The 22,883-nt window shown below is 44.1% G+C and overlaps 1 protein-coding gene across 3 annotated transcripts in view; it reads right to left on the reverse strand.

Moving 5' to 3' along the window:
* Positions 1–5,049: 5,049 nt before the first annotated feature.
* Positions 5,050–22,883, reverse strand: part of NDRG3 (NDRG family member 3) — a 57,198-nt gene continuing 39,364 nt past the window's right edge. For 2 of the 3 annotated variants that reach the window (XM_015408194.1, XM_015408193.1), the window contains exons 4-17: positions 21,052–21,157; positions 20,682–20,802; positions 19,886–19,948; positions 19,537–19,597; positions 18,971–19,057; positions 13,620–13,676; positions 12,706–12,809; positions 11,985–12,050; positions 10,624–10,675; positions 9,384–9,431; positions 8,844–8,879; positions 8,702–8,753; positions 7,886–7,924; positions 5,050–7,247 (exon numbers count right to left, since the gene is read on the reverse strand). In XM_015408194.1, the coding sequence (XP_015263680.1) occupies positions 7,069–7,247; positions 7,886–7,924; positions 8,702–8,753; positions 8,844–8,879; positions 9,384–9,431; positions 10,624–10,675; positions 11,985–12,050; positions 12,706–12,809; positions 13,620–13,676; positions 18,971–19,057; positions 19,537–19,597; positions 19,886–19,948; positions 20,682–20,802; positions 21,052–21,157 (1,071 nt within the window). In that variant the 3' untranslated portion in view covers positions 5,050–7,068. The remainder of the gene's footprint in view (positions 7,248–7,885; positions 7,925–8,701; positions 8,754–8,843; positions 8,880–9,383; positions 9,432–10,623; positions 10,676–11,984; positions 12,051–12,705; positions 12,810–13,619; positions 13,677–18,970; positions 19,058–19,536; positions 19,598–19,885; positions 19,949–20,681; positions 20,803–21,051; positions 21,158–22,883) is intronic. The other variant, XM_015408195.1, reaches the window with a different exon arrangement.

Below are 22,883 nucleotides of genomic sequence, written 5' to 3' on the forward strand. Positions count from 1 at the left end.
GGTCCCATGGCCCGGGCGGAAACCGGACTGGAAGGGATCTAAGACTGAAGCATCCTCCAGAAAGCCCTGTAACTGTGACGCCACCGCCCTCTCTATAAGTTTGCCCAAATAGGGCAAATTGGACACCGGCCGATAGTTCGCCAATTCGGCCGGGTCCAGAGATGGTTTTTTAAAGAGGGGGCGGACCATCGCGTCCTTGAGCGCATTCGGGAACCGTCCCTCCGAGAGGGACGTGTTGATAATATCCCGCAATGCGCCTCGCAACCCCTCGAGACCCGCTTTAACAAGCCACGAGGGGCACGGATCAAGGTCGCAAGTCGTTGGGCGCACAGAGACGAGTAATCTGTCCACTTCGTCCAGACTGAGCTGATTAAAACACTCTAAACCCGCTACCGAGGACGCGCAAGGGGCCTCAAGTTCGCTCACTGTCTCAAGTGTGGCGGGCAGGTCGCGGCGAAGCTCCAAGACTTTATCCGCGAAAAAGCTCGCAAAAGCCTCACAGCCGATGTCCAATTCCCTAATATTTTGTTTGCCCTGAGGCAAGGTTGTCATATTCCGAATTACTCTAAATAATTGGGCCGGGCGCGAGCTCGCGGACGCAATCTCAGCCGCATAGAAATCCTTCTTAGCAGCCTTAACTGCCATCTCATAGGATCTCATAAACGTCCTATAAGATCTTCTTGTTGCCTCGTCGCGAACACGCCGCCACCGTCTCTCTAGTCGTCTCAGTTCTCGCTTCAGCAACCGCAGCCCCTGGGTATACCAGGGGGCGCGCCTAACACGAGTGCAGAGAGGATGCCTGGGAGCGATCACGTCGATGGCCGTGGAGAGCCGGACATGCCAGTCCTCCACTAGCTCCTCCAACGAACTGCCAGGGGGCCTCGGATCCCGCAGAGCCCTCTGGAACCGCTCCGGGTCCATAAGACTCCGCGGGCGAGCAAAAATCCGCTCGCCGCCTACACAGGGTTGGGGTGGAATGCTCAGACGGGCCTTCAGGACCAGGTGGTCCGACCATGGACCTCTCCTCCATGAATCTATATAATCTTTTACAGCCATTTATGTTTGTGGCCTTTCTACCTTCCACTGGTAGTGAATTGCACATTTTATTACTTATTGAGTAAAGAACTATATCCTTTTGGCTACCCTGAATCAATTTCCCAACAGCTTCATTCAGTGTCCCTGAGTTCTAGAATGGGGGGGGGGGCCTCTATCTACGTTCTCCATCCTATGCATAATTTTACAAACTTCAATCGTGTCCCCCCTTTAGCCAACTTTTTTTTTTATACTGGAAGGTCACAGATTCTCCGGCCTTTCCTCATACGAAACTGTTCACCTCGGGCCCTCACACAAGAGTTGCCTCCTCCACCTCCTATCCAACTGGGCATATATAGCAAACTTCCTGCTATACTAAGGGATTGTAATACCAGGCAAAGACAGTTTTACAGCTCTAGTATTTCCCATACCAATTGTCTTCTCTTGTTGCCCCCCGCTCCCCCCCCCCACTGTCTTATTTTCTGCATCTTCATGAGCTCATAGCTTGTGTAGGTCTGAGAAGGAGACTTAACTCCACCCCCTCACTCTGCCTACTATAACAACACAATGACAAGTGGGAGAGCAAGGAGGTGGGAGACTGCCTCAAGCCTACTGAACTCAGTTTCACTCCTATTGGCCTGTCAAATATGCAGGTATAAAACTCTTAATTTCCCCTCCCTTTTAATTTGCCTATTTATAAAATTTATATCCTGCTTTTTTCCCTAAGTGGGGCCCAAAGCAACTTAGCACATCATTCTCCCCTCCCCCACTTTATGCTCACGACCACCTTGTGAGGTCAGTTTGGCTGAGAGATTGTGATGGGCCCAGGATCACCAGGAAACCTTCCATGGCAGAGTGCAGATTTAGCCCCAGTTGCCTTAGGGGCTAGTCCAACTCTCTAAACTAGGGGTGTCGAACTTAAGGCCCGTGTGTCGGAAGTGGCCTGCCCATGGCTTTAATCAGGCCCGGGGCTCTTTTCTTCCTCCCCTCCTGTCCTCACCCTTTGAAGCTTGAGGCTGCCGAAGTTCCCAGCTCTTGTTGTCTTGTCTTTGCCTGCTTTGGCAGGAAGCTCTTCTGGGTTTGCAAAATTACAAAGAAAATCTGGAATGGATTTTTCCATTAAGGTCTCTGCATCCAGATAGACTACTCTGGGGTTGTTTCCAGCAACAGAAACAGTGTTCTGGGACTGGAATGACAGGGCGCAGAGTGGAATGACAGCCCCTGGGAGTAGCAGCAGCATTCTGGGAATGGAATTCCACCCTGGGGGCCCTCATTCCAATCCCAGAGCGCTTCTGCTACTTCCAAGGACTGTCATTTCACTTTGGTGGCTGAGAGTTGTCTACCTGGGCCCAGAGACCTTAATGGGAAATCCATTCAATGGATTTCAATGGACTGGAGCTGAAGAAGTTTCACTTTCCAGTGTTTGTATAGTTGAAGCTGTTGCGTGCTGGAGTTGTCTCCTTGCAAATACAGGGTTGACGTTTTGAGACAGCTTGTCTCTGCTGAATGGACCTGAGAATGGGTGTCTGAGTGAGTAACCTGGGAACCCACAGCCAAAGGGGGACATTGCACTGGAGAGCCATTGCAACTCTGAGTAGACCGGGGGGGGGGGGGGGAACTTGCAATGCCCAGCCAATGTCAGAGCATTTTATATTTTTAGTTTCTGCTGTGATCCTTGAGCTTTTTTTCTTGATGTTTTATTTTAAAATCTGCATTGCCAAACCCCACTGTTCCCCCACCTTTCCATTTTAGGCAGGCATCTTGGGGTGGGGAGGCTTGGGAGGTGTCAGTTATCAAAGAATGTTAAATAAACAAAATATCACAAGAGTTTTAAGCATATTTGTATTTTAAGTAAAAAAAACAATATCTTTGTTTTTGTCTCTTTTATAAAGTTTATCTGTCTGCTACCTGGCATTACGTTTTATGACACGCATGGCCTGGCCCCACAAAGTCCCATTTATGTCAGATCCAGCCTTTGTAACAAATGAGTTCAACATCCCTGCTCTAAACACTGTGCTTTGCCAGCCTATTTACTTCATGCGGAACAGAACGAATGGAATGCTTCCTACACTCTCCATCTTTGCCTTGTCTTTTTAATAGGTTACGTGATTTGGACCCTTTTCAATCTGGCTTTAGGTTAAACTATAGGACAGGCGGCACTGGTGGCTTTAATTCCTCTGAATGTAGACTAGAGGCCACCATTCTTCTTTGTTGCTCCTACTGGATTCATCTGCTCCCTTTGATACAGTAGACCATGCTATTGTGTAGAAACATTTGGCTGTAGCAGTAGGTATCGAGATGTGCTTTGAACTGGTTTAAATCATTGCTTGCATGCAGACTGGATACAAAGGGTTGCAGCTGGAGACCAGTTATCAGTGTGGGATTTGTCCTGAGGGGTTCCACATGTGCAGTCCTATCCTCCATGCGATTAAAGCTCTAATTAATTCCTTTAGGACAAATCATTTGTGATTTTGGAATTCGATGCCCATCAACACACTGGTAACACCCAGCTCTGTCTATCCAAATCTCCTGGGGATGCAGTAGGGGTCTTGGGCCACTATCTGACTACTGTTACATGGCTGAGTGAACAAACGGAAACCGAAATGGAGGTAGTTGTTGGGAAGCGAGGTTCTGAAGGACAAACTTGCTTTCCACTTTGATAGGGTCTTTGCTGACTTGGTCAAGAGCCCAGAGGTTATATTACACCAAGCATTACTACTGGATAAGCAATTAATACAGCTACAAAAAAGGCAACTTTGTTTAGCCTGGAAGATGGCCCCCTACTTTGATTCAGCTGATCTGGCCATCTGGATCCACACAATGGAAACATCAAGACTAGACCACAGTAATGCACTCTATATTAAAAGTCTTTTCTCAAAATCAGCTTGGAAGCTCCAGTGAGCGCAGAATGTTGCCTGTTGGTTATTATCAGGGACCAGGCAGTGTGTAGACATTATACCCATTCTGCAGTCCATTCCGTTGGCTGTGGTTTCCAGGTTCAACTCAAGGTACTGGGTGTCATATACAAAGCCCTCCAGGATCTCAGACCCTCAAATCTGCAGGACCGCTCCCCTCCTATGCCCCACCACGACACTTTAGTCACCTGAACAGGGCCTCCCCATGCTTTTGGCTTTCCACAAGCTACGTAAAACAGAACTGATAAGGAGTGCATTTTTATAAAAGAACAAGACTACGTTAGGAAGACATTTTGACAGTATATATTAATCTGTTACTGTATGCTTTTATCTTGCTCTTACTTTAATGTTATTGTTTAACATGTTATGTTTAATACTTATGCCTTGTTTCAGATTTCTGCTGTCCTAGTCTGAGCGGAGTCAGTTTGAAGGATAGCTCTGCCTGGTGTTGTGGCAGAGTAGTTTAGCTCTACCTCTGGGAGAGGACAGAATAGCCAGTTGTGAGGACTATCTCTGGTGATGAGCAGACCTGGTACTATTTTGTCTGACTCTTGGGAAATTGCAGGCTGGTGTGGGTGGAATCGTGTGTGTGGGGGGGGGAATCCAATCTGATGGCTAGGCAGTGAAATCCTGTTTGTAACTCTGAAAAGTAAAGGAAACTAAAAGTACAACCTGAAGCAATTAACTAGCTTACTGTCTGGACACCTGTGCTGCTGAACTGTTCTTTAAAAACAACCTGTACAGAAGTAAATCTTTGTTATTTTTGCACAACTCCTGACGTATTGATCTCTGTGTTCTTCTTGCTCACTACAAAAATTACCACATGGCAGCAAATCCAAAGCTGCCCTAAGAATATCTTGTAACTGAGGGGAACGTTTACAGTTCAAAAATCTTAAGAAGCTGTGTGAGTCCCCCTCAGTTGGAAGAAAGGGCCTGTCCCTAGTTTTAAAAGGGGTACTGTATTCTGGAAATTATGCACTCTTAAGCGCCATGTGTGTTTTTGAATACTCTACTAAGAGGAGGGGAAAAAATACAGTTCCAATGAGATTTGATTATAGCTTTATTTAAATGATACAAATTCACTCTGAGGCAGAATGTCCCAGTCCTACCTCTTGCCTGAAACAGAGCCAAATATAATCTCTTCCGCGGAGCATGGGCCAGTAGGGTGCAATAGGGAAAAGTAGACATTCTGCCATGACTTCAAGAATATCAGCTGCATGTCCCCATTCCATCAGCAGTTCTCTCTTGTCCCCTGCTACATCACACTCCTCTTGTCTTCTGCAGTCCAGCCAGAACAACAAAAAAGCCACTTATTTTGAATTCCAAATTTGTTTGGAAATTGCCTAAATCCCAAAGGCAAACAGTCCTGCAAGGAACACCATTTTTGTCAGACAATCAAGTTTTGTATCAGCCTATGAAAATATAAAAATAGGCTTCAAACAGAGTAGGATATTACAGCATACAGTACATCAATGCATTCCCTTTGCCATTCTTTATATAAGCTGAAGACTTTACAATGCAAGAACAAGAAGTTACAGACCCAATTTTTAAAAAGCCTTTGTAGCAATACATCTGCTCAAGGAGAGGCTACAAAAATGGCCAAAGATTATTCAAAGCTACATGTAAGATGTATCTTTAAATCAGAACTGACCAGGTCAAAAACTGGTTAATTTTTTTCCTGTGAATACGAACAAGATGTCTCAGCTAGACTGGTACTTGAACACTTGAGATCATCATTATCCTTCTAGAGAACCACGACGGATTGCTAAAACAAGTTCCTAATCTTTTAGGATGGAAAATTATCAGTAAAATGGGGAAACACGCCCCCCCCCCAAACTACAGAAATCTTCACAGAATAAACATGGTAAATGTAACATTATTTGTGCACCAAGCTAGTTACAACTATTTTCCGATTCCTGATCTATCCAAAATTGGGGGGAGGGGGGGGAATAGTTTCAGCAGTTAGACTGGATGTGGTATGTCTATTTGGATCTAGACTGGATGTCTCCATCTGTGTTTCAGGAACAGAATTTATATTATGTAATTTCATCAGATGTATCTGTGCTGATAATGGAATATATGTTATTCAATCTATGTGGACATCAGGAGCATTGTTGTGCCCTAAAGTGCAACAGATTTACTGTGGCATAAGCTGTCTAGGGCGTCCCAAACATTCTCTTTGCACGAATGGAATAAATATTTCTGTATCTTCAGCTTTAGTTTTAGACTGATTGTCTAACACCTGTATGTAATTACAGCAATTTATGTAATATGATATAGTTGTCACAACAGAAGATTACTGCTTCAAACTTGGTCTTAAGCTTATCCTAGTACAGAAAGCACTAATTCCCTTTGGAGTTGTAAAAGCCATCCTAATTAAAAAACCTCATCCCTACAGGCTACTGTAGTGTATAAACCCTTATACTGTATTGAATAATGCAACAGTTAGTGAGAATTAGGCTCATCAGAAGCCTTGCCCTTTTAAAAAAACACCATGGCCCCACAGGCCTTGGTGGGTGATCACTTGCAGACAGAAAACCTTTTGGTTTCTTCCATTCAGTTCTAAGACCTAAACTTTCCTGTAAGCCTGTTAATGATGCAATATGTTAGGGTGCATTCTGAGTTTAACAGTATAGGATCGAAATCCCATCCCTGAAATTAAAACAACAAAAACATTGACTTCTCCCTTTATCCCTACCTCAAAGCCATTGTGAAGACTGCAGCCAAGAGCCCTAACACCCTTCAGGCAGAAGCACAACTAGAAAGCAATTTTAACTACACAAGCCACAGAAATGGTTACTTAAATTAAAATGGGCCCAACACTTTCATCTGGTTTAACAGCACAAAAACCAAGGGAAAAGGATGGCGTCAGTATATACAGCGATTCTCTCCTCTAGCACCAATGGAATGTTAGCAGTTAATGTTCCCATAGCCAGTTTTGTTTTGTTTTTAAAAGAACCCAAAGCAATGTCCAACAGACAGGTGAGAAGATGACAGCTAGGATGGGCAGGCACAAGTTAGGAAAAAACTGTTAATGCCACTTTTCTGGGTGAACACTGATTCTGGGTAGGTTCAGAATAAAGGAAAGGGGCTTGTCTGCATACACAAGAGGAGTGCTTGCTTAGCAGGATACTTCCATAGTCTGAGGAGAGTCACGAATGTCAGCTGCTTCAGGCATTCTAGTTGTCACCTCTCCTGGTTTGTTGGTCTGAGATCTTGTCTGGGCGCTCTCACCAGAGCCTACGCTCGAAGAAGAGTGGGTCCGGGAACGAATCAGCCTGGTCATACTAGCAGACGGCACTGTAAGGAGAGAGGCAACAATGACCACAAATTAAAGCAGCCGGCAAACTACCACAGATGCCCTTTTTGCAGTACTGAGAAACAAATACAGTATTCCTAATCGTGGGAAGAAGAACTGCACCCAGAGTGTGCTACTCCAGCAAACACAGGTACCCTTAACCTGTGTTTGCCAAGCTAATGCCAATGTGGTGGCATTTGTAAGGGAGAATCAGCAGGTGGGGGAGAGGGGTGCTTAAACCCTATTATCTGCCAGCATTCCCCCAGCCCGATTTGCCTTAAAAGGAAAACACAGGTCGTGAACCCCATGGCTCTCCATAACATGTCATTCCACTCTCAAATGTGACCATGAAGTGTCTGTATAGGCTCACATGGAGGATGTTGAAGGTTGAAGGTGAACTACTGCCTACAGTTCGTAGCAAACGTGCTGTTAACTTGCTCAGTCCACCAGGGATTCCTCACACTACCATTAAAGAACACCAAAAATCATAAGCATTACTCCTGAATCATCCGTGAGCTGCAAACCATGCAAAAGCCAACCAAATACAAATGCAGCAAACAGAAAGTTGCTAGGCCATGCCGTGAGCAGCCAGAGTAATGCAGCGGGGGGGGGGGTGGTGGTGGTACAAAGCTGTAGGTACCTGACTCAGTGCTGAGGTGGCTGAGCTGCACGTAAGGGACTGGAAGCAAAAGGTAAGAGAAGGAATGGAAAGCGGTTAGTGAGTCTCGACTTGCCCAGGGCTAGGAGAGCCGCTTGAGCACCAAGCATGGATTTTCAGCCCTTTGGTTTCTGGTTTAATAGACCACAGCCCTTTGGGGGAATCATCTGCTAGTGCTGCCAACGGCACGTGAAAAATTCTCTTCAGTCCTTGACAACATGTGGTTCTCTTCCTGACCCCAAAATTAATTTTCATGTCAGAAGCCATGTATAAGGGGGACGCAAGTGGTCCTCCCCCAATAGGTACAAACATTTAGAAGCCAGTGCATATAGGAGCTGTTATCGGGAGCAAAGGATTATAGCATTACAGTTGAGTTTTCAGAACAGAGCAGTAAGTCAGGTCTATCAGGAAGGCAGGAATGTTAGTTCCTTACCAACCTCCTGTTGGTTGGTCAGGTCAGTACATTTATAACCCAAAATGGTGGTGCCTGGAATAAGAAATTCTAAACTGAGACACAGTCTAGATAAGCGCTTGGCATGACCTACGCATTTCAGCCATAGCTTGAGTCTTAGCAATTTTTCTGGCTGCCGAGTAGAACACCACTAGGGCAAACAATGCCTACCCATCTGCAATACAGTTTAGACAAGGCCTCTTCCAGTTCAGTAGGATGTATGAACCATACTGGCCAACAAGATGCCTGGCTGAAAAAATCCCATCATCAAGAGCTCAGTGAGAGCTGCATAGCAGTTAACCTCAGCTTAACATTTTTAAAAATAGTACAGTATTGTCAGCACTTACTGTAGCCCATTCCTTGCACAAAGTACTTGAAGGCTTCAGTCAATTTCCCGGGCTGGAAAATACAACAAGCAAGACTTAAATTTAAGTAAAACTAGGTTTGTACTCTCAAGTGTACTAAACCCAGACATCACCAAGGTCTCACCTGAACAACCTGAGGCAACCCTCCACAGTCTGCCATCTGAAAGAAACGAGTTAGAACCAGTCAAAATGACAGCTGGCTTAAAAACGATGTCTAAACCACAAATGAAGACTAAATTGATCACAACCCATGGATAAAATGGGTAGACCCCTGCAATCGGCAGTTTTATGCAGGATCATGAGCTCTCAGTTTCTTAGCATGCATAACTAAACTTTTCCAGAGAAAATGATGCTGCTGCAGCAGAAGATTGAGAGCCAACTGAGTTGTTATCAATTGCTAAAGAAGTCTAAGCCAAATAAGATCTACTGTGGCTGGCTAATTCTCATTTCTGGATGAGATATTCGGAGGTTGGAGAAATGCATTTTTGAAACATCTTGATGACAATGTATCTCTGTTGCCTTTTGGTTTAAAATTACCATCATAAGAGTAGGTATCTTAAATCGATCTCCTAATTCCCTTCTCTTGTACTGGAGTTTGGTAAATAGGAATATATTCCTAGAGATGTCTGTGGAAGCCACACAGTTGCCCACAATTGTCTGTTACCTTCAAAAATGTTGTGTTTGCTGGATCCAGCCGTGAATTGCACTCAACCTGCAAAATACAGAGAGACATTTCATTTCCCCCCTTATTGTGCCAAGGATCCAGGACGAAGGGGGACTGGAAGTAAGAATAGTGCAGCACAGCAGCAATACACTGGAATAAAGAACTCCATCTAGCAGGGAAGGGCTTGGTAAATAAAATGCAAAGGTAACTGTCGCTTCCCTAATAAGGGACAAAGCTCCAAAGACAGGACCATGAGTTCCTTCTTCAGGTACCAGTGCAACTACCGATGTGATTAACTACCAGATTCCCAGAAGTAAAGAAACACACAAATACTGTCATTTAGGGGAGGGGTCCACAAGCACAGACCCAGAAAAATGCTTGCTATCAGTTTATGACATCAGATCAGTGCTGTACTGTGGACAGTGCTGCATTCGGCCTGGGGAGATGTGGACAGAAATGTCTGCTTGGTTCATTGTGCAAGTCATTCTCCCTTAATCTATTCCACAGAGCTGCTGTGTGCATTACAATAGGATATAATGCTGCGTATGCTGCTCTGAGCTCCTGGAAGTAATGGCAAGTTATAACTTTGATAAATGAGCACGGAAGAAAAGCTTCTAAGAAATGCACAGCAGGGACAGCTGACATTAAACACATACTGAACATGCAGAGTTGTCACTGAAGGTGGGAATTCAAGATTCCATTAGTTATTATATGTTCAAAGAAACCAAGATGGGATAGAGTCATTAATTTGATACTAGCCAGTAGGCAATGTAAGAGCTAAATGGCAAGAATGTAACCATGTGAATTGGCTTTAATAAAAGATGCCAATGCAATTTTTGTCTTTTTATATTTTTTAAGGGAAGCCAAAGATAGACCGAGAATGGGGGAGGGGGAAAGGAGAAACCATTCAACAATACATTGCCTTCCTAACATCAGAAAGGTCCACATATCTCATTACCATCACCAAGCCACCCAACCCAATTGACCAAATGCATGTATTTAGACCTGCCCAAATATGCACTCAGCATGGAGTCTCTCCCTGAATCCATCTTCATTTGTCTGGACTTGTGAACAAAATCTCAACCTCACATGGATACTCATTAATAGAAGCACCTTTCTCTGTTACTAAATATAATTCAATTGGCCAGGTGAATCTGAAGAGTTCGACCAAGACACTAAAACAGATGAACAAGATGAATGAAGAGTTGCATACAAGGTAAAATGACTAGAGCACACTTACCACAGCTTCAACCGCCGGCGAGTTATCCCCAACCACTAATAAGGCAGGACACCTGGATGAAAGCCATAGCATACAACTGAACTTTGCACATATACACATATACACACCCTGCAATCTTCTTTTGGTTATGTTATGTACCCTGCTCAGCTCTAATCCATTGTGTGGGAGAAATTCCTGTGTAGCAAGCCTGGTTTCTATGCAGGAGGAACCCCCCCACCACCACCTCTTTTTCAGGTACGTACAACCTGGCCCAGACCTGGATGGCCCAGGCTAGCCCAATCCCATGAGATCGTAGAAGCTGAGTAGGGTCAGCCTAGGTTTACACTTGGATGGGAGACCACCAAGGAAGCCCAGGGTTGCTATGTAGAGACTGGCAATGGCAAAGCACCTCTGAACATCTCTTGGCTTGAAAACCCTACAGGATCACCATAAGTCAGCTTCAACTTAACGGCACTTTCCACTGCATGTACACCCTAACGGTGCCGGATCACCCTCCAGTGAGTGAGGAAACATCCTCTCACTCACCTGATGACTCCCGTTAAATTAGGCATTAGAAATTCTATTGCTCCATTGTTCAAAGCCTGAGCTTTATCTTGCCTTTCATGTTTTTCAATGGGCTGGGTGGACTTGTCTTGTTGGTCTAATCATGGTATACTGGAAGATGTCAAGAGCCTTTTGACCTCTCACAAGGGAAGGGGGGGGAATGAGCGCACACAAGAGCACAGTGGCAGCCAGCCAGCCAGAAGTAATAGCAGACGATTAACTTAAAATGGAACTTCACATAGTTTCAAGCAAGGTCTCAAAGTATCTTTTAGTTTGTTTTATATTTCTGTTATGTATAGTCTGCTGTTTTCACTTGGACTCAAGGCAGATCACACAAAGTCCGTACAATCAATGAGCAATGCAATATGGTTAAGGGTTGTGGAACCAGCCAAAAGTCTAAAAATAGGTTTGAATGAAAGCATTAAATAATGCAAAATTCCATAGTAGGATCGCAGTTTACGCAAGCTATACAAAGGAGTGTAGACAACAGTCCCTAATAATTTATCCAAGTAATTTTGTAATCCCTTTAGTACAGTGCAAATCTATTGCCTGCATTGAAAAACCCTCCTGAATAATTCAGTCTTGCATAGTTTGCAGAAAGCCAGGTGAGCGGGAGCCTTCCTGACCTCCTCAGGCAGAGGCCGTTCCATAAGGGGGGGGGGCACAGTGGAGAAGGCGCAGATATGGGCAGTTGTTGATTTTGCCCATTTGCAGGTTGGCACCTGCAGAAGCCCCTGCTGACATGAGCAAAGCTGTCATGGCAGAGTGTAGAGGGAGAAGTCTGTTGTTAAAAAAAAAGGTTATAAACAGCAACTTACTTGAGCGTTTTTGTTGTATTTTCATTCACACCCAAGACTGGTCTCTCAATGTCCAGATCTCTACGGCTAGAAAACAAAGCAGAGCTCCTGTCAAACACCAAAGAAGCAGGCTGGGGGTCCTAAAGACTCATGGAGACATTTCTGTATGACAGGCAAAACTACACAATTATTAAACTTGGATTAACATTGACAAGGTCACAACTAAGACAAACAAGCAGTCCAGCAGATCTGAGACTAGAAAATGACATCAAGGGGACTAGCATCACAGTAAAGGAGTGGCAGCTAACTTAAGGTAATGTGTGGGGGGAGGGGCGGTCAGTTGCATATTCCATTTTATTGGCCACAGAACCGAAAGTGGGTTCATGGAATGAAGTGTGTGTGTTGTCCATGTTTAAGCTGCAGTTTCATAGCCTCCTTCGTAAAGCAGAAGACTGAAGCAACAAATGAAAGATAAATGGCCTGAAACATCTACACGAATATAACAGGACCATATAGCAAACATGGACGAGCTTAATGAGGATTTGACAAGACCATTCCCCGAAGCATCTTACAGGGGACTGTTTTCTCCAAAGTACAATGCAATCTCCATTTTGTATCAGATGACCAACAACATACTGGACTCTTCCCACATCTCTTCCGAAGTACTACAAAAACATTAATTTTTTAAAAAGGGGAGAAGAAAGAAAACTGGTTCCCATGCTAACTAAAAGAAGTCCTGTACCTATTGTAGGAGGAGAGGAAGAGTTGAAGATTTTCCTGGTTAATGTCCTGTGCTATATGAAGTCTGTAGGTCTGGATGAGGTCCAGATTAGCTTGCAGTTCTTCCTGGAGAAGAATGACAAACATTCTGATCAGTTGCCATGTTAAAATGTTTCTTTGTGAAGTGCTCTTTAAGTGTGTTAGGACACCATATTAATACACAGAGCAAGAAAAGCAATGTACATCCTGTAGACAACAACATTCAAGAGGGAGTCAACATATGCAAGCAATTTCCTGCTGCAGAGAAAGTTTCATAATGCATCAGCAAAACAGAAGACAACTCCCACTTTGCCTTTCCACTTACCCTCACCAGAGGTCATTTCAGGGGGGATCGCAGGGGATCGCAGTTCCCCCAGGTGAGGTACGGGGGCGGGGCACATGACAAAGCCCCGCCCCCTGCTTCCGGCCGCCCCGCTTCCGGCCCTCATTCAGCCAGGAGGAGGCAGGAGAAGAGGGAGGGTAAGTTGCTTCCTCCCTGCCTCTCCCCACCCCTGCCTGCCTGGGGCCAGGGAGGGCCTTCGCAGGGCTTCCTTGCACTCCCGCCGACCTTGCATGTCCACCGCCAGGCCCCTTGTGGGGCTCGGCAGTGGAGCTGCAAGGCCGGCGACGGCCGGGACCGTTGGTGGCGGGGTGTGTGTGTGGCCTTATGACATGCTAATGAGTTATGCTAATGAGTTCCCCTAGCTCTTTTTCTATGAAACGACCCCTGACCCTCACACATTAAGCATGCACTTATTACCCTAAATGGAAAAGCTACCCCAAAGCCCCAAACTGAGATTGTAATGCTGTTCTTGTCAGCACCTACAAGGATCAAGAACGTTTGAAAGACACTAATTCTAAAAAACCCAATTAATATAAAATTTGGAGTTGACTTACCTGACCAAAAAGGTGACTCAGGACAATGTCCACAATGTTAGTTGTCCACCCAGAAAACTAGAAACAAAACCCCCATTATTAAAAAAGTGGTGGAATTGTATTACTACTACTACTCCCCCCCCCTGTTTATTTACACAGACACTCTCTGTACATGATTATTTACATTTGAGTCTGAATTTTAACAGTATGGTCTATCCACTTATATAGTCTCGACCATCTTTTCAAAAAACAATCGTCTCCTTTTCCCTGAATTAAGAAGCTCAATTTGTCCATTTCTACTAGGTTTAACAATTTTAGACTTATTTCTTCCCTAGTAGGAGTTATTTCGGATTTCCAATGTTTAGCCAAAAGTATTCTGCTTGATGTTAGTATAAGCACTACTAAATAGGCATCACCATAACTAAGATTTTCCAGTATCAAATTTAACAAGTATGTCTCTGGGTTCAATAAGAGATATACATTCATGATTTCCCAAATTATTTTCTGTATTTTTTCCCAAAACCTTTGAATTTTTTGACATCGCCACCACATATGATAAAACGACCCTACATTAACTTTGCATTTCCAACACTTGTTTGAAGTATTTGCATAACATTTTGTGAAATACTTTAAGGATATTTTCTTTATATGATATGGCTCTTAAGTATTTGCTTGATTTCCATATTTTGGACCACTTGTCTATTTCTACAGTATGTCCTATATCTTTCACCCATACAATCATTGTAGATTTAACAACTTCATCCTACTACTACATTTTTATATCTTGCCCTTCGTCCAAGGAACTCAGGAGAGCACACAACATTATCCTCATCTCCATTTTATTTGCACAACCAACTTATGAGGGTGGTTAGACAAAGAATGACTGGTCCAAAGTCACCCAGTGATCTTCATGGTCAACTGGGGAACAGGGTCTTCCCAGCCTGGGATTTTGCACCCTAACTGCTGTATCACACCAGTTCAGCCGTATGACTAAACACAAGGCAGGTCAAATTATACAATGTCATTTTTTTGAGGCCAGTAGGGAATACAAACTTAGCAGGTCTGCATTCTGGAATACATAGACAAAGAGTTCTTAAAAAGTACATTTGTAGTCACAGCCTAAAATACTAGAAGGTAACCAAAGCAATACTTCAAGATGGGAGTGTTTCTGTCAAAAATATGTAAGAGAAAAACCTGTAGGATGTAAAATCACCATCTTACATTTATAAATTAAGTGAGCACCTTTCTGTAAAAAGATTATACATATAGTCCTGAGCTGGACAGCCCAGGCAAGCCCAGTCTCGGAAGCTGAGCAGGGCCGACTCTGGCAAGTATTTAGATGGGTGACCTCCAGAGGATACCAGGGCCAGGAAGCCGGGGGCAGGCTATCAAGCCACCTCTCTGAATGTCCTCCGTGCCCCAGTAGGAGTCACCAGAGGTCGCCATGACTTCCAGGTACGGACACACACACACGCAACAATTGTTTTTTAAAAAAGATTACACACACACATATTTCAAATGTAATACTGCCATTTGGCGGACCTCTACAGGGGAGCCTTGACGGCCCTGTTTGGGCAGATAGGAGGGATAGAAATGTTGTAAATAAATAAATAAATCTCATGCACAAACTAATAAAATGGGAAAAGTCTGGCAAACAAGAGCCCTGCCCTCTATCTTTTCCACCATATTTTATTCAAGCACAAGACATCAGTTCCCATCTAAATTCTATTCCACTACCATTGATATGTATAATAAGAACATAAGAGAAGCCAATGCTGGATCAGGCCAATGGCCCATCCAGTCCAACACACTGTCACACAGTGGCCAACAATACCAGGTGCCATCAGGAGGTCCACCAGTGGGGCCAGGACACTAGAAGCCCTCCCACTGTTGCCCCCCCCCCACAAGCACCAAGAATATAGAGCATCACTTGCCCCAGACTGAAAGTTCCTATCTATACCTTCTGGCTAATAACCACTGATGGATCCCTGCTCCATATGTTTATCTAATTCCTTCTTGAAGCCATCCATGCTTGTAGCTGCCACCACCTCCTGTGGCAGTGAATGCCATGTGTTAATCACTCTTTGGGTGAAGAAGTACTTCCTCTTATCCATTCTAACTTGACTGCTCAGCAATTTCATTGAGTGCCCATGAGTTCTTGTATTGAGAGAAAGGGAGAAAAGTATTTCTTTCTCGACCTGCTCTATCCCATCCATAATCTTATAAACCACTATTATGTCACCCCTCAGCCATCGTTTCTCCAAGCTAAAGAGTCCCAAGCACTTTAATCTTTCTTCATAGGGAAAGTGCTCCAACCCTTTTATCATTCTAGTTGCCCTTTTCTGCACTTTTTCCAATGCTAAAATATCCTTCATGAGGTGTGGTGACCAGAACTGTACACAGTATTCCAAATGAAGTCGCACCATTAATTTATACAGGGGTATTATGATACTAGCTGATCTGTTTTCAATTCCCTTCCTAATAATCCCGAGCATAGCATTGGCCTTTTTTATTGCTGTTGCACAGTGTCTCAATATTTTCAGTGAGTTATCTACTACGACTCTAAGATCTCTCTCTTGGTCAGTCTCTGCCAGTTCAGACCCCATCAACGTGTATTTAGACAGGAGGGCCTGGCGTGATGTGGTCCATGGGGTCGCAAAGAGTCGGACTCGACTGAGCAACTGAACAACAACAAAGTGTTAGTCTGTGGACAGTTCTTCCGCCTTCTCTGGTGTTGTGTGGATCTTAAGCCTGTGTGTTGCCGATGAGCAGCATGCTGGTATAGTCCAGTACAGAGTACTAGTGAGACAGCAGGCAAAATGGTACCGCCAGCCTTCTGCTTCGAGCCTCTCCCCGAGAGACAGTATCAGTAAGAAATTCTAGTTACTTTCACCCTTGAGGATGAGCTTCCCACACTGTTTGCTTGTTTCTTTGTTGCATTCTTATCCCCTCCTTCTTTCAGGACCCGTTTCCCCCCCTCCATTTTATCCTCACAACAGTCCTGCGCGGTAGGTCAGGTTGACAGTGAGAATGGCTCGAGGTCAACCAAGCAAGCCAACGGTGGCAAACTGGGGACTTAATAACCAGTTCCACCTTCAAGGTGGAAGATGAACTCAAGATATTGATTTTATATCGTGACCTAGATAGCCCAGGCAAGCCCGATCTCGCCAGGGTCCTAAGCAGGGTCGACTCTGGCAAGTACTTGGATGGGAGACCTCTTTGAAGTACCCCTCTCTCTGAATACCCTCCAGGCTCCCAGTAGAGGTCAGACACCAGAGGTTGCTGTGACTTCCAGGTGCGCATGTGCGCGTGCGCACACACACATGAAAAATTCAAAAAGTATCCCCCCCCCGATATTGATTTTATGTTCTTCATTTATACTCAACTTTCTCCCCAGTGGGCACCCCAAGTCACAGATGGTGGTCTCTTCTCCTCTGTTCGATCCTCACGACAACCCTGTGAGGAGGGTTGGGCTGTGAGAATATGTGACTGGCCCAAGTGAGCTTCCATGGCAGGGTGAGGATTCGAGCTTGCCTGTCCCAGATACGCTAGAGAGCAGTGGAGCTTCCAAGAGGCTTTGCTGCCTGAGGCCATTAGTGGCAGCGGCTGCCGTCTTGCCTCTGTCACCCCGTAGGGGCTGGTGGGAGATTCTCCTCTTACCTCTTTGCCATATCTCTGCAGAAATAGCATGCCTTGGCAAGCCTCCCCGAACTCTTGCAGTAGAACTTTTTCTCCCAAGAGTTCGGCCGCCATTTTGGTTGTCTGGGAAACTGGCTTGTCAGAATCAGTGATCAAACTCTTGGAAGGAAGGGATCTCTTGAGCGATTGGGAGCTGGCACGAGTGGCTTTTGAAGCAGGCCCGGGTGAAGGTTGTTTCCTCTGGGTCGGGGCAGGGGCTGCCAAGGCAGCGAGCCACTGGCAGGCTTGGTAGCAGCAGGAAACTGACATCAGATGGCATAGGAGCCAGGTCCCTTCATGCGTCAGGATATAACCCCATGATTTCTGTACAAAAATATATGACGTATAGAATTACACGTGAAAAGGTGCCATCAAGCTGCATCCAGCTTATGGCGACCCCCTTGGGTTTACACATATTGACCCAATCAATGTGTTGGTAGTTAAAATCACCTATGACACAGTTTTTTCATCTAGCGGCTATCTTTAATTCATTCATCATTTTATAATCCTCCTCTATGTTTTGATCTGGTGGGCGATAACAAACTCCCAGTGTTAAGCTTCCTTCTGGGCCCACTATTTCAACCCTTAGCATTTCCAGAAGTGAATCCAATTCTCTTACCCTCTCAGTCTTACTGGACTGTATACCCTCTCTGACATACAGAGTCACCCCACCTCCAACCCTTCCCCCCCGTCCTTCCAATATAATTTATAACCAGGAATCACCATATCCCACTGATTTTCCTCATCCCACCAACTTTCTGAAATACCCACAATGTCTATTTTCTCCCCCAACACCAAGCATTCCAACTCCCTGATTTTACCTCAGACACTTCTAGCATTTGTATATAAACACCTATAATTTCCCATACATGTTAAGCCCACAACCTTCCTCTTGCTGCCTCGAGACCTTGCCAGGCAGTTTGTATCATTAGCCACAGTTTCAGTGAACAATTCTAATCCATTTCCTTATAGAAAAGTACCTTTCATGTCTTTGAGATGAGCTATCCCAAACCAGAGACTTTTCATCTCCTGTCGGTGCTCCCACAATATTCAGTTTAAAAACTGCTCTGCCATCTTTTTGATTTTAAGCGCCAGCAGCCTGGTTCCTTCTCGGGACAAGTGGAGACCATCTCTTTTGTACAGCTCCCTCTTGTTCCAAAAAGCATCCCAGTGCCTAACAAACTTGAACACTTACTGCAAACCCTACACCATCGTCTCATCCACACACTGAGACTCCTGATCTGTGCCTGTCTCTCCGGCCCTGCGTGTGGAACAGGTAGCACTTCTGAGAAGGCTCAGAATGATCAGCGGTCTAATTTCAGTCTTGTCACCCAATGTTGTCTCTTCTACTGGGCTTTCTACCTCTCTCTGGTATCCACATATGCTGCCATTTTAGAAGCTATATATAAAAATTATATACAGTACTTTCACTTGCAATCTTATATATTGCTTGGCTAAATTTTAGTTTTATAGCTGGGGATTTTTCATCCTAGTGATTAGTAACCAAAATGCAGGCAGAATTTACGAGCACATTGCGTTCTGCTATACCTCTTACTTCAGGTATCATGAAACAAAATGCAAAGAACGGAAAGTCAAAGCAATCTTCTAGCACTGTTTCACATGCTATTTTCATGATCCTCGAAAGGTAGGTTAGTATTATCACCCACGTATTGGAAACGTCACAGAAGTCGTACCTTGGATGCTGCCCAGTCCATCCATCCTTTTGCACATGGGTCAATATTAATAAGCACGAGGCCTTCCACTAAGTCAGGGTGATTCAACTAAAAAAAAAGAGAGTGGAAGGGGAAAGGAAGTATCTGTCTTTGATATCTCCAAATATTTGTGCTTTAAATGTTGTGAGTGGGTATGAATGATTAACCTAGATTATACCATTTGTTAAAATGATCACACACATGAGTCACAACATTTGGGCTGATTCTGATGTACTCCTTCATTTAGCTTAGGGAAGAGAAAATATGGAAAGGCCATCCGCTTTAACTGGCACTGAACAATAATGACAGAGCTCTTTCCAGAAAAGGACTGGGAGTAGCATTCATTTTGTATTAACTGCCTAAATTTTGACCAGCGGTTAAGGGTGAAATTTCTTCCTCCAAAGGGGTTGGGGTGCATAATTCAAGGCATTTTTTCTTGCCAGTATTTCTTATTACTGCACTCACTTTTACAAATAGGTAGCCCCAAGAACAGAGCTGAGACTAACTCAGATTTTTCAGAGAAATATTCAAAGACAAACAACACTTACTGCAAACCGGCTGAGAATGTAAGCACCAGCTCCAACTCCAATACCAATTATGCTTCTGAGACTGAAAAGAGTTCAAAAGGAGAACCCTCTCAATACCGGCACCATCCTCTATATCAACTGTTTTATAGCCCCCTTCCAGCACACCAAGTGTACCACTATATATTCTACTAGTAGCAGCAGGAAAGACTAATTCTGCGTGTGGAATATGAATAAAAAATATCTGGTGAACTTTTTGCCTCTTGCAATATAAGCATATCTGTCTCCTCTTCTAGAGAATCATAAGGGAAAGGGTATTTGGCCACTCGCAGTGATTACTGTGATAAATCTGGGTCACTATGTGCATACTTGCCTCAAGTGTGTAAGAACAGCAGGGAGCATTTCAGCTAGTTCATCAGTTGTGGGATACTGGAATCTGAGGTGTAAGAAGATGCTAGTTAGAGACCATAGGTCAGCAATCATAAGAATATAAGAGAAGCCAATGTTGGATCAGGCCAATGGCCCATCCAGTCCAGCACTCTGTCACACAGTGGCCAAAAATACCAGGTGCCATCAGGAGGTCCAGCAGTGGGGCCAGGACACTAGGAGCCCTCCCACTGTTGCCCCCCAAGCATCAAGAATACAGAGCATCACTTGCCCCGTATTGAGAGTTCCTATCTATCCTATTGCCAACATAACAGTAAAATCCAAAGTGAAGATTTTACTCCAAGGCCATTTCACACAGCTATTTCACAAAAACAGAACCTGGAGCTTGGAAAAATGGTAGTGAAAACTTATACTAACAAATGCACACAGGTAAGGGACCAAAGGGGATCATGGCAGATTCATATCATGAACCAATAGGTCCATTTGCAACTCATGTCTCTCAGGTCATTCCAGGGCTCATTTGGCACTGCAGAAATGCACAGGCACTTCTGGGAAGTCAGGCCCTCTCTAATGGCCTTAGCATTTCAAGTGCTTTTGACAGGCAGTATCTCAAAAGGCTAGAGAGTTCTGTATGGCAAAGGAAAAGCAAGAGGCTAACTAAGCAGAGTCCATGCCAAAATATTGTTATAAGACAAGTGCCAGCACAACTACACTAAACGCCATGCCCATTGGAATGCAATGGCCTTTGACCTTCAGGATCGGGAGGATATTGCCACACTTACCCGGAAGGGAAAGGGGGAGCCCCTTCCTGCTGTCCAGGTGCATCAACATGACACACAGCAAAGTGATGTGTGATCTCCTGCATGTCTTCAAAGTTGAAGAAAGCATTGAAGCAGGATTTATCTGAAAGAGAAAACCCCCAAATTACTCAAGTATTAACGCACCTCTTCATTCTACTATCTGCTTCTCACAGCTGACTGATCACATTCATACTTTGTGCCACAGCAAGTTATCAAATGGTTCAGAAGTAGAAGCCATAGCTCTATTTTGCCCTTGAAATCAACAGTAAGAATGTAACTGAGCTGGTGAAACACATATACTAGACAAAACCAAAAAGTGCACGGAGGTGATTACTTAGAAAAGAGGACTTACGGTTGAGTCCGATATCATGGTATGTGAGGATGATGGGCCTGTTCCCTTTTGGTGTCCCACGGAGAGTGACATGAACAACTCCAAAAGCTGTCTCAATGTCATGCTCCTGCAAAAAGGAAAAATTCAACTAGTGGTTAAAAGGGGGGGGGGACCCCCTGGAGAAACCTAGGCAGGGAACAAATGAAACCTCCATCACAAATGAAACCTCCATCAGAATGCTTATTTATAATCTTTACAAGATGTCTTATCAACCCAACACAGAGCTCAAGGCGATTTACTTACTACAAAATAAAGTCTAATAATATCAAGTATATAATGCATATTTTCATCATTGACAAGAGCCCAAATAAGGCATATTTCAACAAACCTCAGCAAATGGCTTAGAACACACACTTACATCCAATGGCAAGAAAATAACAAAGAGGGGATTCCACAGAAGGGCCCAATTCTACCGCCTCTCAGTTCTTTGGACAGTGAAGAAAGAAATGCAAACTGCTTTTCAAATTCCCCAAGAGGCATTTTTAATTCCCTAATCCAGCAACAACTGATCATCACTGATTTCAGCACAAAAAGTCCACACATTGTCTAACTCTCAACTGATCAGGCTTGGCTGTAGCTTAATAAAACACCTTTCTCCTCCCACTTCAGTACAGCATCTATGTGCATTTGCTTTCCTTAATCCAATTTGCTTTACTCCTGTGGCTCAAGCAGGCATCTCCTGAACATTTCTTTGCAAGGTTAATGTGGTCTTGGGACGTATTATTCTGCTGAGTAGCTGGTTATTCCGCATAAAGCAGGAGAAGTACGTATGCCGCATCAGCAGACTGTATATTTCATGATGACGCACACAGCCATCATCATATTTAGATCTGATCACATGGCATGCAGTACAAGCTTATCTGGATTCATTCAAGTTACTGAAAAATTACCTCCACAAAATAGCTAGGACAATGTCCACACCTATATAAAGGAGTCTTTAATCTTGCTTTCATCTAAAGAGTGCAATCCCACCATTTGCACTAGTTTTTGGGGAAAGGGAGAACATTGTGCCTACGAACTGTAGTTTACTGAGGAAAATCAAGCAGGAAATAAGCAGCTCCCACAAGCAGACCAGGAGAACCACCTGTGCTAGCACTTTTTTTTTTTTTTAACTATATAGGAAACTGTCCTAGTTTGAGAGAATAGGAAGAATTAGTGTGAATAAGCAAGTCAGGGTTTGGATTGGATTTAAACAGTAGATGGCACCAGTCTCTCTTTTAATCCACAATGCCTCCCCCCACACCCCACCCCCGTTGGGTGGCAGCAGCCTTGGCCTGGCCTAGAAATCTCATTAGGTGAACATGGTGTGAAGTCTAATTGCTTCCTCAAGAACAACCTAGTGATGGGCATGCCACACGAGGCCAGCAAGAAGCAGCTGTGATGTCTGCTGCTAGTGACTATTTCTTTCACACTGGAGATGTGACGAGAGACTGGTGCCATTAACAGGAGAAAGGGGGGAGAAGCAAGTTGCACATTTCCATTAGCCCATCTCCACAGCAGTATTTCAAAGCAAAGAGGATCAATTTAAAATGTTTATCAGATTGCCTTAAGCGGAAAACCAACATTAGTCCCTCTAGTTGTGAATACATATAAATTATCACAAGACTATCAGTTCTTAATTTTAAAACATAAAGCAAGTTTAGGATACCTGAGAGAAAAACACAGATAAGATTCAAAAGCTATATATTTTTCAGACAAACAATATGAAAAAAAAAGACTGAACAAAACAGCACCAAGACAGGAAACAAGCAAAGAATTTTAGATTATGAACATCTCTACACTGAAGGTTCAGC

Source organism: Gekko japonicus, unplaced genomic scaffold, assembly GCF_001447785.1.
Source record: "Gekko japonicus isolate JY-2015 unplaced genomic scaffold, Gekko_japonicus_V1.1 scaffold211, whole genome shotgun sequence".
In the NCBI taxonomy this organism is placed as follows: Eukaryota; Metazoa; Chordata; class Lepidosauria; order Squamata; family Gekkonidae; genus Gekko; species Gekko japonicus.